This window comes from Saccopteryx leptura, chromosome 2 (assembly GCF_036850995.1).
Source record: "Saccopteryx leptura isolate mSacLep1 chromosome 2, mSacLep1_pri_phased_curated, whole genome shotgun sequence".
Classification (NCBI taxonomy): Eukaryota; Metazoa; Chordata; class Mammalia; order Chiroptera; family Emballonuridae; genus Saccopteryx; species Saccopteryx leptura.
Genome location: NC_089504.1, coordinates 312,993,965 through 313,010,119, shown reverse-complemented (window position 1 = coordinate 313,010,119; position 16,155 = coordinate 312,993,965). Strand labels below are relative to the sequence as shown.

The 16,155-nt window shown below is 42.2% G+C and overlaps 1 protein-coding gene across 3 annotated transcripts in view; it reads right to left on the bottom strand.

Moving 5' to 3' along the window:
- Window positions 1–4,754: 4,754 nt before the first annotated feature.
- The window catches only part of AKR1D1 (aldo-keto reductase family 1 member D1), a 28,776-nt gene continuing 17,375 nt past the window's right edge, over window positions 4,755–16,155 (bottom strand). For 2 of the 3 annotated variants that reach the window (XM_066362799.1, XM_066362800.1), the window contains 4 exons: window positions 10,162–10,271; window positions 8,897–9,062; window positions 7,506–7,588; window positions 5,119–6,308 (listed from right to left, as the gene is read on the bottom strand). In XM_066362799.1, the coding sequence (XP_066218896.1) occupies window positions 6,266–6,308; window positions 7,506–7,588; window positions 8,897–9,062; window positions 10,162–10,271 (402 nt within the window). In that variant the 3' untranslated portion in view covers window positions 5,119–6,265. The other variant, XR_010748832.1, reaches the window with a different exon arrangement.

The window sequence follows — 16,155 nt, the reverse complement described above, 5'->3', positions numbered from 1 at the left end:
TTCAGTCATAATGCACTAGTTCTTATGTAGCAAAAGGTCTCTTTTAATACTATGTCCTCTTGTTTCCTCCTTGTATTATCACTTCTTCTCCCCGCCCCATCTCCCAGTCCATAGGTTTATCCCTGAAGTAAGTGCCAGAACCGCTCTATGGTTTTCTTTTTTTAATCTTGCCTTTCATGTGGTTCTTTGAAGTTACCCCAGGCTGTGCTCTGTTTCTCAATCCACTTTCAATATTGTGTCACCTGCCCTCTTCCAGAATAGTGTTCATTTCGATTAGAAAGAAGTGTTTTCTCAAATTGGTAGTGCAAAATAGCCACAGGGATGTGAAGCACAGCATAGGGAATATAGTCAATAATATTGCAATAAGTATGTATGGTGCCAGGTGGGTACTATACTTATTGGGGGAATTACTTTGTAAATTAGATAACCATCTAACCACTATGTCTAACACCTGAAACCAATACAAAATAATATTGAATGTCAACTCTAATTGAAAAATTAAAAAAAAATTTTTTTTTAAATAAAGAAGTGGTTTGATCCAGAAGAATGAGCATGGCTCTTGGCAGCGTCTCAGGACCGAGTGTGTGTAGGAGGGAATAGCCCCAGTGGAATGGGAGGTCATTGAAACTTGTACTTTTTTCTCTTTTTCCAGTTTTTTGACTCTGAGTTTGAAGCATGCCAAAAGTTGTTATTATTTTTGCAGCTGTTGTTTTCTGCAAATACTTTGGGCGACAATGTTCTTATTTCTGTGTCATTCCAATTACTTCTGCTTTCTATCTTTGGGGAATTTTTGTTCACTGGTATCCCCTTTCCTTATTCTAGAGGTGTGATGAGTTTGGTCTACTGACTTGGCTCTCTGCTTAGTTATTTCAAGACATTTGGGCAGGAAGGAAGGTAGATGACCATCTTAATCTAATCTCTCCAGGAAGGTAGATGGCCATCTTAATCTAATCTCTCTGATTGCTTCTATCTTGCACTTGCATTCTGTTATTTATCGGAGCAATTGACTCTTGACTCATACCTAAGAAATAATTTATCATTTCTGTTTCCTGCATTAACTCATTTTCATCGGGACTCATTCGCCAGTATGCCTTAAACTCAAGTATTGACAGCATGAAACCCGATATTGGTTTAATGGTCTGAGAAAAGATCACATGTGTACAGAAGAACTATAGGTAAATTATAAAAAAATGAGTGGTTTGCTTTAAGCACTCTAAAAATGATCTTAAATGGGTTAGTTTTCAGCTATATGCAATAAACTGAGATGATGGTATTAGGAATAAACACATTTTAACTTTTTCAAGAAAGATTCTTGCGTTAAAAAAAAAGTGTGCAATTATTTCTATGTGTTCCTAGTAAGGCTCTGCCTGGCCTCCATCTGGTTTTCAGCAGGACTTAAAGTAAGGTTTCTGCAGCCCCTATTCTTCTGACAACTTTGTCTTCCTGACAACCCCCAACATGGGATTGATTTTAAAGATTCCACATATCCTTTGAAGGAGCATTTACCAACAGCCAGGTTTAAGGGGGACCCTACACAGGGTCATGTATTTGCTACTCTGTCCACACTCGGCATCCCAACTCTCAAACTGGCTAAAACACCAGTGGCTAGAAGGAGATTATGATTAAAAATGATTCTCTATTCCTTCCTTCCCCCTACCCCACCCAGCCAAGAGAAGTGAGAACTTGAAGGATTGGTGCTTGGAGGTAGAAACAGGAAATCGACACTTGCGATTCAGGGAGAGCTCACATTCAAGGACCAGGACTCCACAAGACATCCAGATTTAGCTGCTAGTCTACAATGATCAGAAATTGAAGCCACCAGCAGAAGCTTGGAATTGTTCAGGAGTTCCAGAGAAATACCATGACTGGGATATATGATTTTGCTCAACCTTCCTTTATTTATTTATTTATTTTAAAAAATATTTTATTTATTGATTTTTAGAGAGAGAGGAGAGAGAGAGAGAGAAGGGGGAGGAGCAGGAAGCATCAACTCCCACATGTGCCTTGACCAGGCAAACCCAAGGTTTCGAACCGGCAACCTCAGTGTTCCAGGTCAACGCTTTATCCCACTGCGCCACCACAGGTCAGGCCTCAACCTTCCTTTATTAATTCCCATAACTGTGGTCATAAAGTGTGCACATGTCAAAGTGTTGATGGCTGCAGACATGGGATCATTGTTTTTGTCTCTCTCTTGACTTCTCACTGTCCTCAGGGTCATTACCTATGGAAGATAGTGCCCGAGGGAGGTTCTCTAAGGCAGACCAAGAAACATTCTGCAGGGAAGGCAGGAAGTCCTTGCTGCTTCTGTCCCTGGGTTTTTATGGATCAATGAGCATGAGTTGCTTTGTGCCTCCTCTCCTTATCCGGCAGGTTATGTCACTATTGGCGTATCTTACTGTGTAACAGATCAGAGGCCTCTGATTAGACAGGAGATAGAACTAGGTTAATAAACAACTCTGGGACTACAAAAGTCTCCAGGAGGGTTGTACGGCCAGTAGCTGCAGCCACCATTACAGCCGCCCGGCTCACGTAGGTTCGCATTAGATTGGGATAGGTCGTGATGAAACAACGGAGCCAAGAACTGGTAGGCCATTACCTTTAATTCTAGCCTCGCCCTCAGCTGGCGAGTAAATACACACAGCGAGAAAACACTTCCCTTTCCATTCGGGGTTCCCAAAGTCACTGACTCATCTGAGTTTTCCTAGAATCAAAGGCCCTCGCCAGCTCAGCAGAGCTTACAAAGCCCCTCACCTCTGTTCCCCTTCAGCTCCCCGCCATCTTGCTCCCTGCCTCCTCTGCAACCACATGGCCTCTCTCTCCTGCAACAACAGGGTCTCCTCCCAAAATGGACACCTAGTTCCTCCCTTTAAAACTTTTTAGTGGGAAAATCCCTCCTCCAGCACATATTAGCATAACCAAGCCCCTTCCCAAGTAATTATCTGTATCACTTGGGTGATGGCCATTCATGTGGGCAGCACCATTTTTAACAATAAAAGTGAGCAAAATCAGAAAATACAGATTTTACAAACTTATTTGTCCAGCAAGGGTCAAATTCATTGGTCATCAATGCCTGAGCCCAGCAAAGCTGTGACTACGTACGGCTGTTTTTATCATTGATGTCAGTTGGAGAGGCAAGAAATTGTAACAGGGATGGTGCATTAGTTTGCTAGGATTGCTGTAATACAGTGCCACATACTGGGTGACTTCCACAAGAGACATTTATTATCTCACAGTTCTTGAGGCCAGAAGTTTGAGATCAAGATGTCGGCCAAGTTGCTTCCTGCAGAGGGCTGGGAGGGAAAATCAGTCCTCGCCTCTTCCCGAGTTTCTGGTGGTTTGATGTAAATCTTTGAGGTGCCTTTACTTGTAAAAGCATCAGCCTGATCTCTGCCTCTCTCTGCACATGGCATTCTCCTGTGTGCAAACTTCCCCTTTTCTTTCTTTTTTTTTTTTTTGTATTTTTCTGAAGCTGGAAACGGGGAGAGACAGTCAGACAGACTCCTGCATGCGCCTGACCAGGATCCACCCGGCACGCCCACCAGGGGCGACGCTCTGCCCACCAGGGGGCGATGCTCTGCCCCTCCGGGGCGTTGCTCTGCCACGACCAGAGCCACTCTAGCGCCTGGGGGAGAGGCCAAGGAGCCATCCCCAGCGCCCGGGCCATCTTTGCTCCAATGGAGCCTTGGCTGCGGGAGGGGAAGAGAGAGACAGAGAGGAAGGAGGGGAGGGGTGGAGAAGCAAATGGGTGCTTCTCCTATGTGCCCTGGCCGGGAATCGAACCTGGGTCCCCTGCATGCCAGGCCGACGTTCTACCGCTGAGCCAACCGGCCAGGGCCCAAACTTCCCCTTTTCATAAGTCATATTGGATTAGGGTCCACCCTAATGATCTCATCTTCGCTAATTACATCTGCAATGACCTCATTTCCAAATCAGGTACTGGGGGCTAGGACTTCAACATATAAATTTGGAGGATCCAGTTCACCCCAAAATAGGTGGGAGGCTTGAGAGGAGTGAGCATGGAGGGAGAAGTGACATGCCGAAGCTCCTATCAGACTGTCACTCTTTCCTGACATTCTTGTCTTCTGTCCCCAACATCTCTGTCATGACTAAGAGAGGATTCCCTTCTTCCAATCTTTAGAAAGATATATTATATATACATCCTCCCCTCCCCCGGACAAGTGATAGGACTCTTTTTCCAATGCTTGTCTTTTAAAAATGGTTTGATATGATGGGTATGCAACATAATTGAATGACAATATAACCTGGACATGTTTTCTTTGAATATATGTACCCTGATTTATTGATGTCACCTCATTAAAATTAATAAAAATTTATTTATTTTAAAAAAATGGTTTGATAGGTGTGGCCCCTCTGCCACACCAGCTCCCTCAAAATACTTTGAAGAGGGTTTGACAACAGAGATCAGAACTCAGGTTTCTGTTCTTTCCTTTTTATTCTTGTTCCCTTTTTTTGTCCCTCTCTTACCAGTGCTAAATGTGCAATAGGAGCTTGATCAAAGGTCTTTCAATTGAATTGAATCCAGACAGTCAACCCCCCGCCCCCACTCCAGGCAACAAAACAGAGATCCATGTGATTGAGTAAATCCTTATAGTTTATTAATTTTTGTGGACAAAATGCTTTCCAGAAGACAACAAGCATTATATGTATTATTGGAATCACTGGAAATAATGAGTAGAGATAAATTTATTTATTTATTTTATTTTTTTACAGAGACAGAGAGTCAGAGAAGGATAGACAGGGACAGACAGACAGGAACAGAGAGAGATGAGAAGCATTAATCATCAGTTTTTTGTTGCGACACCTTAGTTGTTCATTGATTGCTTTCTCATATGTGCCTTGACCGCAGGGCCACAGCAACCAAGTAACCCCTTGCTCGAGCCAGTGACCTTGGGTTCAAGCTGGTGAGCTTTGCTCAAACCAGATGAGCCTGCGCTCAAGCTGATGACCTCGGGGTCTCGAACCTGGGTCCTCTGCATCCCAGTCCGACGCTCCATCCACTGCGTCACCTCCTGGTCACGTGAGATAAAAAATTTTAAAGTGATAATTGCTCAGAAGTGTGCATTCTCAGGCCCATTGAAGATTATCTGCAAGCAATTGGTTTGGATAAATAAAAAAAATTTTTTTCCTTTGGACAAACATAATTTTTGAAGACCTCTATTGCCCTGTGAAAATGACCTGATGTAAATGAATAAAATATACTGCATTAGTTGAATAAGTACATCTCTATTGAAGAATTCTAATCATCTTTTTATTCACTTAAAAACTTATACACAGTAAAATTACCAGTGTTCTTTTGAACTTGCGATCTCAAAATTTACATAATTATCTCAATAACACTTTTAAAGTCTTAAGTATAATAGTTTTATAAAGCTTTTTTGTTTTTGATTTTGAGAGTAGGTTTATTAAAGCTGGAGCCAGTGAACGAGGAATGGCTTAGGACAGAAGCAGCAGGAGGGGAGCCTCTGGCTCACTGAGAAATAAAAGTCACAATGAAGGAAGTGAGCCCGAGTGGGGCTGCTGTCAGCTTCCCGGAAAGTCAGAGGAAAGGGGGACTTGGCGACAGGTTCAGAGGGTTAGCCTGGGACCAGCTGCCACTGCCCACTGCTCCCCTGGTTGCTAGTCTCATGGGGACCCTTAGAATTTAGGGGATGGATGCCTGTGGGGGAAGGGAAAGGTGGAAGCATGCTCCTGGGAGGGGGAGCACCCTATAAGGCTTTTTTCCTCCCAATATATTTCCAAACACCTCCTTTTAAAATACCTTCTTTTAAAATAGTCATCTTTGGACCATCTTAAAATGCAGGGTTTTATTTGTGTATGTTGACAATCTCAAGCCTTTTTGCATAATGGTGGTCATATGACGCATGGGGGCAAGAGTGATGGGCAGTGTAAGTCCGGATCACCAGTTATGTTGAAGCTCAGGCCCTTTAGAGCACGCAAGAGAGAATGAGCTGTTATCCACCCCTACAGCTGGGTCAAAACTAATCAGACACACATTGGATGGAAACAACCACCAAATCACTATGGTTTCGCCGACCACTTAATTACTTCCAAACCATTACATCAACAGATTTAAACTTTTTTTTTTCTTCAACATGGCTAAGTCAAAGTCACTTATACAGGAGTGAAGCCTGTTACCATTTCATCTGAGGATAGTAAAATTTTTCATTTCCACCTCTGTGGGAAACACCCAGCCAAAGATCCTGGCACACCAGGAGGGAAGGATCAGTTCAGGTGCTTGCTGACGTCAGTATTCCTCATGAAATGGGTACTCTGGATGATCACTCCACCTGCCAACACAAGTCCCCGAGGGGACAAATTTCACTGGAAAGTCATACAGCTCTATTAGTATTTCTGGAGAAGTGGAATGATTAAGAAGAAAAAAAATGTGTGTGTGTATATATATTTTTTATTTTAAAGGACCTATAATATGTAGAGAATAAAGGGCTATCTCACTGATTAGCTGAATTTGGCAACATTTGAATGAGTACAAGGAAATTTGTACTTGCTAATGGGAAGTTTCTTAACAGGTGGAGCTAGAAGCTTCAAATGTTATAGGCAAACATTCATCTAAAACTAGTTTCTTGGCTCCCAACCTGGTGCGACACCTACACCCTCTTGCGCTTTCTACTACACCCTCATGTCTCTCTCTCCAAGGAATTATATTTTGCCAATAACTTTGCTCAATGTGTACATCCCTTTGATTTGTAGGAAGAAATACATGTGGCATTTGAACAATGGTACAGCTATTGTATTAATTTGTATTGTATGTACACCCTGACTATATTCCCCTCAAAGTCTTTACCTGCAATGCCTTAACCTGTCATAGGATGTCAGATAAATGTCAGAAACCTTTTTTCAAATAAGAATGTAGATTTGGGCCCTAGTTGGTTGGCTCAGTGGTAGATTGTTGGACTGGCGTGCAGAAGTCCCAGGTTCGATTCCCGGCCAGGGCACACAGGAGAAGTGCCCATCTGCTTCTCCACCCTTCCCCCTCTCCTTCCTCTCTGTCTCTCTCTTCCCCTCCTGCAGCCAAGGCTCCATTAGAGCAAAGTTGGCCCGGGCGCTGAGGATGGCTCTGTGGCCTCTGCCTCAGGCTCTAGAATGGCTCTGGTTGCAACAGAGCGATGCCCCAGATGGGCAGAGCATCGCCCCCTGGTGGGCATGCCGGGTGGATCCCAGTCGGGTGCATGAGAGAGTCTGTCTGACTTCTGACTGCCTCCCCATTTCCAACTTCAGAAAAATACACACACACACACACACACACACACACACACACACACACAAAAGAATGTAGATTTGCAGGGATTTCCTAGAATGAATGTAATTCACCCAGATCTATTTAATATTCAGAATAGGCTGTCCAGTGACCTTTAGCCTTGTGCTTTCTGTGGATATAGTTCCAGGTTCCTAAGACCCCTCTTGGTTGATTCTTGACAATCCAATACCACTGGCTAGTACCTGATTAATTATCCCCCAAAACTCACATTAGCAATTCCACAAAGCGGATATTTTTATTCAAGGCTTCGATGCTCTTCATTTCCTCTTCAGTGAGAGAAAAGTCAAAGATCTGAAATAACAAAAATAAAAGATAGACATTTATGAAAGAAAATGGGTCAAGCTTGGGATCAGGGAGTAGGGCCATCTGTTGGAAACCTTCAAAGATTTATGAACATCTCTGCAAATGTCTAAAAGGAGTTACACTGGTGCTGGGGGAGCCACCCCACCTATGTGGAACAGGAATTCTTTTCTGTGCTTTGTCTTTACGACAATTCTGCTGGGGACGTCTTACAAGAAGTTCCAAATGCCGTGGAACATGTATGTTCAGGACAAGTGAAATTTCAAGAGTGAAGGTTTCTTATTATTTCTGGATAAGGTGATGCTGAGTTTTTGGTTCTGGATAGAGCCTTTGTACACTTAAAAAAATATTCCCTTGTCTCTAAATTTGCTTTTGTGCCTTTCAAAACCTTTTAATTTGTTTTGTTTAGCTCTCTTCATCACTTCTCTCATCATTTTCAACATCTCTTTTTCTACTTTGTAGTTCTTATTACGTTTTCATTGTTTTATTTATTTCTTGGCTTGTAGATGTGGCTGAGTTGCTGCAATCTCATGATAAAATTTTAATGGATGAGCCATTGCTTTTTGTGGATGAGCAAAGAAAGTGGTTTCTTCAGATGGAACCTGCTCTTGGTGAAGATGCTGTCAATATTGTTGAAATGACAACAAAGAATTCAGAGAATTCCATAAACTTAGCTGACAAAAGCAGGGTTTGAGAGGATTAACTCCAATGTTGAAAGACGTTCTGTGGGTAAAATGCTCTCCAAGAGAATCACATGGAACAGAGAGATTGTTTATGAAAGGCACAGTCGATCAATGTGGCAAGCGTCATTGTTTTCTTATTTTAAGAAATTGCCACTGCCACCCCAACCTTCAGCAACCACCAGCAGCCATTAACATTGAAGCAAGACCCTCCACCAGCAATAAAGTATTTTTAAATTAAGGTTTGTACATATTTTAAAGACATAATACTATTGCATACTTAATAGACTACAGTACAGTGTAAACATAATTTTCGCATGCATTGGGAAACCAAAAAATTTGTGTGACTTGCTTTGTTTCATTACGCGCTTTATTGCGGTGGTCTGGAATGGCACCTGCAACATCTCCAAAGTATGTTTGTAATATACAAGTAGCAAAACCACCCCCAAAGTATTAAGAATTGTCTTAAAATTTAATCCAGATATGGGCAAGAGTGGGCAGGGAGCTGATATAAAATAAAATATGAAGGCATTACATATGTATTTTTAATCTAAACAGAAAATTCTTTAAATTAAAAAAAATACTCCACTTTTTACATTTTAAGAAGCAGTTTTCTTACCTGAAAGTTTTCTTTGATCCTTTCAGGTTTAGAGCTTTTAGGAATGACAACCACCCCTCGCTGGATGTTGAAACGCAAAGCAATTTGAGCTGCTGTCTTATTGTACTTTTTCCCCAATGAGTTTAGAAGTTCATCCTTTAACAAGGGTGGGGAAGATACATTCACCCTTGAAAAAGTAAAAACATGCATTGCATTTAGCTTGATCAATGAGAACCAATGGTTAGTCAATCGTCTTCCTCCTCTGTCTTCCCATTGACCAAGTAATCTACCAGAACATTTCCGATCATCTATAACCAATGTCTCTGATTGTAGAGTACTCACTAAGGAGTAGCTCTTAGTGTGGCAAGATCAAGAGAGACAAATTTATAGAGCTGCCTTTTTCAGAAAGTAAATAATCTATTTTTGACATGTCTTACAGAGAGAACTGGATTGTGAGAAAGGAGGACTGAAGTGAAATAAATAGAGATACAAAAGTTGGAATCATCCTAGAGCAGAAAAGTTTCTATGATGGTCTGTGGAACACATCATAGTAGAATTGTTGCCATTGAATACAGAGATAAAAAAATTTCAGAAATTTCAGACTATGGTCATAGAGACTCTTGTCAAATAACTAAGCTAACGTTAATGGAGCATTTTTAGGCACTATTAGGTAATTTCATACATATAGTATCATCAATTCTTAAAACATGTAAGTGAGAAAGGTTTTTGGGTTTGTTTGTTTGTTTTTGTATTTTTTACGAAGTGAGAAGAGGGGGCAGACAAACAGACTCCCACATGCGCCCGACCAGGATCCACCTGGCATGCCCACAAGGGGGTGATGCTCGGCCCCTCTGGGATATTGCTCCGCTGCAATGGGAGCCATTTTAGCACCTGAGGTGGAGGCCAAGGAGCCATTCTCAGCGCCAGGGCCAACTTTGCTCTAATAGAGCCTTGGGTGTGGGAGGGGAAGAGAGAGAGAGAGAGAGAAAGGAGAAGAGGAAGGGTGGAGAAGCAGTTGGGCACTTCTCCTGTGTGCCCTGGCCGGGAATCGATCCTGGGACTTCCGCATGCTGGGCCGACGCACTACTGCTGAGCCAACCAACCAGGGCCTGAGAAAGGTTTTTTTATTAGCACAATTTATATCTTTGGAGAATGACTTGAAGAGATTAAGTAACTTTCTTAAGATCAGACAGCCAAATCAAGTTATTTAACTCAAATAATTCACATTAGCCTTATACTCTACATCAAGGAAAATACTTCCTGAAGAGACACATAGCATTACTTACCAGGTTGGATTCCTAGAGGTCCCCAAAGGGCTATATGCAACAATGACAATGTCATGTTGTTGGCAAAATTTTAGGAGTTTTGTCTGGGTGAAATATGGATGGCATTCCACCTATGGGGTTACATTGGAGAGCAGAGCACAAAATTAAAGCCTTGAAGATGAATACAATTTTACATAGTTAAATAATATATACTTATTTCCTTTACCCTTTCTACTCTCACCATCACTTCCCACCCCTAACTGGAGACTCAGAACCTGCCTCATACAACACATGTACCACAAACAAAACCAAAAATGAATAAAAGGAAGGAAAAAAATAGATTCTTAAAAGACAATACAAAAGAGAGTCTAAATTATACAGTCTAAAAACAATGATGAGGCCCTGGCCGGTTGGCTCAGTGGTAGAGCGTCGGCCTGGCGTGCAGAAGTCCCAGGTTCAATTCCCGGCCAGGGCACACAGGAGAAGCGCCTATCTGCTTCTCCACCCCTCCCCCTCTCCTTCCTCTCTGTCTCTCTCTTCCCCTCCCGCAGCCGAGGCTCCATTGGAGCAAAGATGGCCCGGGCGCTGGGGATGGCTCTGTGGCCTCTGCCTCAGGCGCTGGAGTGGCTCTGGTCACAACAGAGCAACGCCCCGGAGGGGCAGAGCATTGCCCCCTGGTGGGCAGAGCGTCGCCCCCTGGTGGGCGTGCCGGGTGGATCCTGGTCGCGCGCATGCAGAAGTCTGTCTGACTGTCTCTCCCCATTTCTAGCTTCAGAAAAATTCAAAAATACAAAAAAACAAAAAAAACAACAATGATGATAATACAATGAAACCAAGAGCTGTTTCTTTCTCTCTTTAGTCAGGGCACCTGTAACTTAGGCAGAGTGAAAAAAATTAGGAGATACTCTGAAGAATTTAGACATCTTTCTTCCTCTCTCCCTCCTATCCTTCCTTGTAGAGTTAAGTATTAGAAGTTTGAATGAGATTAAATGGCCCACAGTAGATCCATAGTCTCTTTTGAATTAGGCTAGGAAAATGCATGACAAGTTGCCCACCAAGAAGGTTTTCTGATATACCAAGCCAGAGGTGGAGCCTGAAGACACATTTCTTTAAATGGACATCGTGGGCAGTACTAAGAAAACGTAGAATACTCAGGCTCTGAGAATGAGTATAGGGTGAGGTCATGTTTGATGTGACTTTGTTCATGTCATCTATGAAAAAAATGCTAAAATTTGCATTTTTTTTTTTTTTTTGTATATTTTCTGAAGCTGGAAATGGGGAGAGACAGTCAGACAGACTCTCGCATGCGCCCGACCGGGATCCACCCGGCACGCCCACCAGGGGCGACGCTCTGCCCACCAGGGGGCGATGCTCTGCCCCTCCCGGGCATCAATCTGCCGCGACCAGAGCCACTCTAGCGCCTGGGGCAGAGGCCAAGAAGCCATCCCCAGCGCCCGGGCCATCTTTGCTCCAATGGAGCCTTGGCTGCGGGAGGGTTAGAGAGAGACAGAGAGGAAGGAGGGGAGGGGGGGGGAGAAGCAAATGGGCGCTTCTCCTATGTGCCCTGGCCAGGAATCGAACCCGGGTCCCCCGCACACCAGGCCGAAGCTCTACCGCTGAGCCAACCGGCCAGGGCCAAAATTTGCAAATTTTACTTTAGATTTACCCTAATGGGAAAATCAGTGATGAACTACATGAATTTTGGATTATGCAAGATCTTTTTTTGTGTGTGTGTGTGTGGCAGAGACAGAGAAAGTCAGAGAGAGGGATAGATACGGTCAGACAAAAAGGGAGAGAGATGAGAAACATCAATTCTTTGTTGCGGCTAGTTAGTTGTTCATTGATTGATTTCTCATTTGTGCCTTGACCAGGGGACTACAGCAGACTGAGTGACACCTTGCTCGAGCCAGCGACCTTGGGCTCAAGCTGGTGAGCCTTGCTCAAACCAGATGAGCCCGCACTCAAGTTGGCGACCTCGGGGTCTCGAATCTGGGTCTTCAGCGTCCCAGTCTGACGCTCTATCCACTGTACCACCACCTGGTCAGGCACACAAGGTCTTTAGGTATGTATCTCTTACACATAAAATGTGTGCAGCTCTGTGTGGTCCCCACAGTATGTTCATCATGTTCCTGGATTGAAAACCATTTTCACTCATGCATCAAACTGGCATAGCACTAGTTTAGGTGTCAATTTGGAAGTGGTACTTGTAGTATAGCAACATTTCTATTTTAGCTGTAGCTATTGTCATGATATAGGTAAAAATTTATTCTTTCTGTCATGAACTCATGCCAGAATCTTTTGTTACTAAAAACAGTGAATCAAACAAGTCAACTATAGTCCCATAATATAAATATTTATCCAATGCAAAAGCAATTTTTTTTTTCTTCAAGCTGGAAACGGGGAGAGACAGTCAGACAGACTCCCGCATGCGCCCGACCAGGATCCACCCGGGCACGCCCACCTGGGGCGCCGCTCTGCCCACCAGGGGGCGATGCTCTGCCCCTCTGGGGCATCGCTTTTCCGCAACCAGAGCCACTCTAGCGCCTGGGGCAGAGGCCAAGGAGCCATCCCCAGCGCCCGGGCCATTTTTGCTCCAATGGAGACTTGGCTGCGGGAGGGGAAGAGAAGAGACAGAGAGGAAGGAGGGGGAGGGGTGGAGAAGCAAATGGGCGCTTCTCCTATGTGCCCTGGCCGGGAATCGAACCTGGGTCCTCCGCACGCCAGGCCGACGCTCTACCGCTGAGCCAACCGGCCAGGGCCTGCAAAAGCAATTTTTAGTCTAAATTTTTAATGTTATATGAAGTAGGGTGAAGAGAGTATCGTTATCCTCGCTTAACAGGATGAAGAATAGCATTTTGTTGTGGTCACAAAAATAATATTATATACTTATACTACATATAATTTATACAATACAGAAAAACATAAAGAAGATAAAATTTCACTTGTAAAATTCACAGCCAGAGATAACCATTATTAATATTTTGATATCTTTCTTTCCAAAATTTTTTCTACACATATGTATTTTTTTTAAAAAATAATACAATCACTTTCGTACTATATGTAACATTTTGTATCCTGGTCTTTGCCCTTAATATCACAACCATTTCTTTTTTCTTCAAAAATGATTCAAGAACATCTTTTGTTAGGATTTCATGTAATATGAGTGTTTTATAATTTATTTGAACATTCCCCTAATTTTTCATATTTATTTTGTTTCCTATTTGTTGTTACAAACAGTGCTGTGAGAAACACACATATGGGAATTCTGATTTTATTTTTATGAAGATAGATTCCTAGAAATGGAAAACTGTGAACATTTTTAAGGCTCTTGAAATTTATTGCCAAATTGCTTTCCAGTAAGGCAGAATGAATTTTACTTGCCAGTGCAATGATCTTTTTTTGTTTGCTCTTTGTTTCTGATATTTTTAGATTGAACATGTTTATACTACTAACTTTAACATTTTCTTTACAATTTTCCCATAGCTTCCTTTTCTATCCATAGCTCCAGAAAACTGCAATTCTTGTGTAGTGTTAACAAATGACTTCCTCTTTCTCTTTAAGTCTTGATCATGGGGACCTTCACTTGCAATATGATATGAGTCAAACATCTATATTGTTTCCATATAATTAGGCATTTTCCGCACACCATTTACTAAAAAACCTCCCCTTTTGTCACTATTTTGTGCTGCTTTATTTTATATTAAGTTTTTATTATTGCACTTGGCATGTTTTTACAATATTTATTTTCTATTTATTTGTATTATTGGTTCTTATACCAATCTTACATTATTGTAAATATTCTATATGTCTTAATATCTGTTAGGTCTTGTTCCCCCTCATTATTATTTTTCAAAAAATTTTTTGGGAGGACCTGAAGATGGCAGCAGAGTAGGCAGATGCACAGACTCCCAGCTGACACCACCAAACTGGATTACAAACTAATTTAGGAAAAATCAGCATGAAAAACCAACTCTGGACTACAAGAACAGCTTTCAAAAACCAAGGACAAAAAAGAAGCCACAACAAACCTGGTAGGGAGTGCCTGAATCTCCCCTGCTTACAGGAACAGAGGGGGGGGGTGAGGCTGAGAGCCCAGAAGGGCTCTCACTCCAAGGAAAAGAGCAGAAAATACTGCTCACAGCCACTTGCCTGGCGACCAGGGAACGAGGTGTGTAGAAAGGGCCGGCTTGTTTTCCAAAAAGAAAAGAGAAAGACAGATGGTGAGGGGCAGAAGAATGCAGGGGATGGCCTGAGAAGCTGACTCATCCAGTGCTGGAGGCGGCCATAACTGGGGGAGGGGCTGATCCTTCCACAAAACAAAAGACTAAACTGCTTCCGGGTCACAGATCTCCAGAAATCTCTCCAGCTCCAATCAGCACAATAAGACAAAGCTGAAAACAAGAAATGAGGAGGAGAGGCAGTAACTCAGGTCTCCATGGAGATCTGAGATACACCTCCCCCTACTGAAGCTGAGAAAACACCCTGCCCCCAGAGAGAGAAACTGGCAGAAGAGGCCTTCATAGTCTCAGGTTACACCCACCACATTCCTGGATACAGTTTCAAATAAGCCCCCTGCTGAGATCAGTAAACAAGACTATCACATGTTAAGAAAACAAAAAAAAAATCAAGACTTCAAAGCAGCCCAAATCCGAAAGTGGATTACAAATAATAGCTAATGCTAACCCAAGAAGACCTAGAAATAACACAATTGAAAACGGGAGGCAGACAACACCAAGCCTAGACTCAACCAGCTCTACAAACTAAATACACAAACACACAGACATAATGAGAAGACAGAGAAGTGCAATCCAAATGAAACCACAAGAGAAACCTCCAGGAAATGAACTGAGTGATATGGAATAACCAAACTTCCATATGCAGAGTTCAAAATAATGATTGTAAGGATGCTTCGGGATCTTATAACAACAATAGATGGTCATTATGAACACCTAAATAAAGAAATAGCAAGTATAAAAAAGGATATTGAAATATTAAAAAAGAATTAGTCAGAGATGACAAATACATCAGAAATGATGACCGCAATGGAAGGAATTAAAGACAGGATGGATGGAGCTGAGGATCGAATCAGTGAGTTGGAGGACAACTGGAATGAAGGTATGAAAGTGAGAAGAAAAAAGAAAAGAGATTCAAAAAGTCTGAGGAAACTCTGAGAGAGCTCTGTGACAATATAAAGAGAAATAACATCCGTATCATAGGGGTTCCTGAAGAAGAAGAGAAAGAACAAGGGATAGAGACTTTGTTCAATCATATCATAGCTGAAAACTTCCCTAAATTAATGCAGGAGAAACTCTCACAAGTTCAAGAAGCACAGAGAACTCCATTAAAGAGAAACCCAAAGAAACCTACACCAAGACACATCATAATTAAAATACCAAAGCTAAGCAATAAAGAGAAAATAATAAAAGCTGCTAGAGAAAAAAAGGCTATCACCTACAAGGGAGCCCCCATAAAGATGACATCAGACTTCTCAACAGAAACACTTGAGGCCAGAAGAGAATGGCAAAAAATATTCAAAGTAATGCAGGACAAGAACCTACAACCAGGACTACTTTATCCAGCAAGGCTATCATTTAAAATTGAAGGAGAAATAAAAAGTTTCCCAGACAAAAAAACTCAAGGAATTCATTACAACCAAACCAATGCTACAGGAAATGTTAAGAGGCCTGTTGCAAACAGATCAAAGTGGGAAAAGAATATACCAAAAGAGGAATACAGCTTTAAAGAATAAAATGGCAATAAACAGCTACATATCAATAATAACCTTAAATGTAAATGAATTAAATGATCCAATCAAAAGACATAGGGTAGCTGCATGGATAAGAAAAAAAGAGATAAGCTGCATGGGTCCAATCAAAAGACATAGGGTAGCTGCATGCTAGAGAAAAAAACTCACTGATTCGATCCTCAGCTCCATCCATCCTGTCTTTAATTCCTTCCATTGTGGTCATCATTTCTGATGTATTTGTCATCTCCGACTGATTCTTTTTTAATATT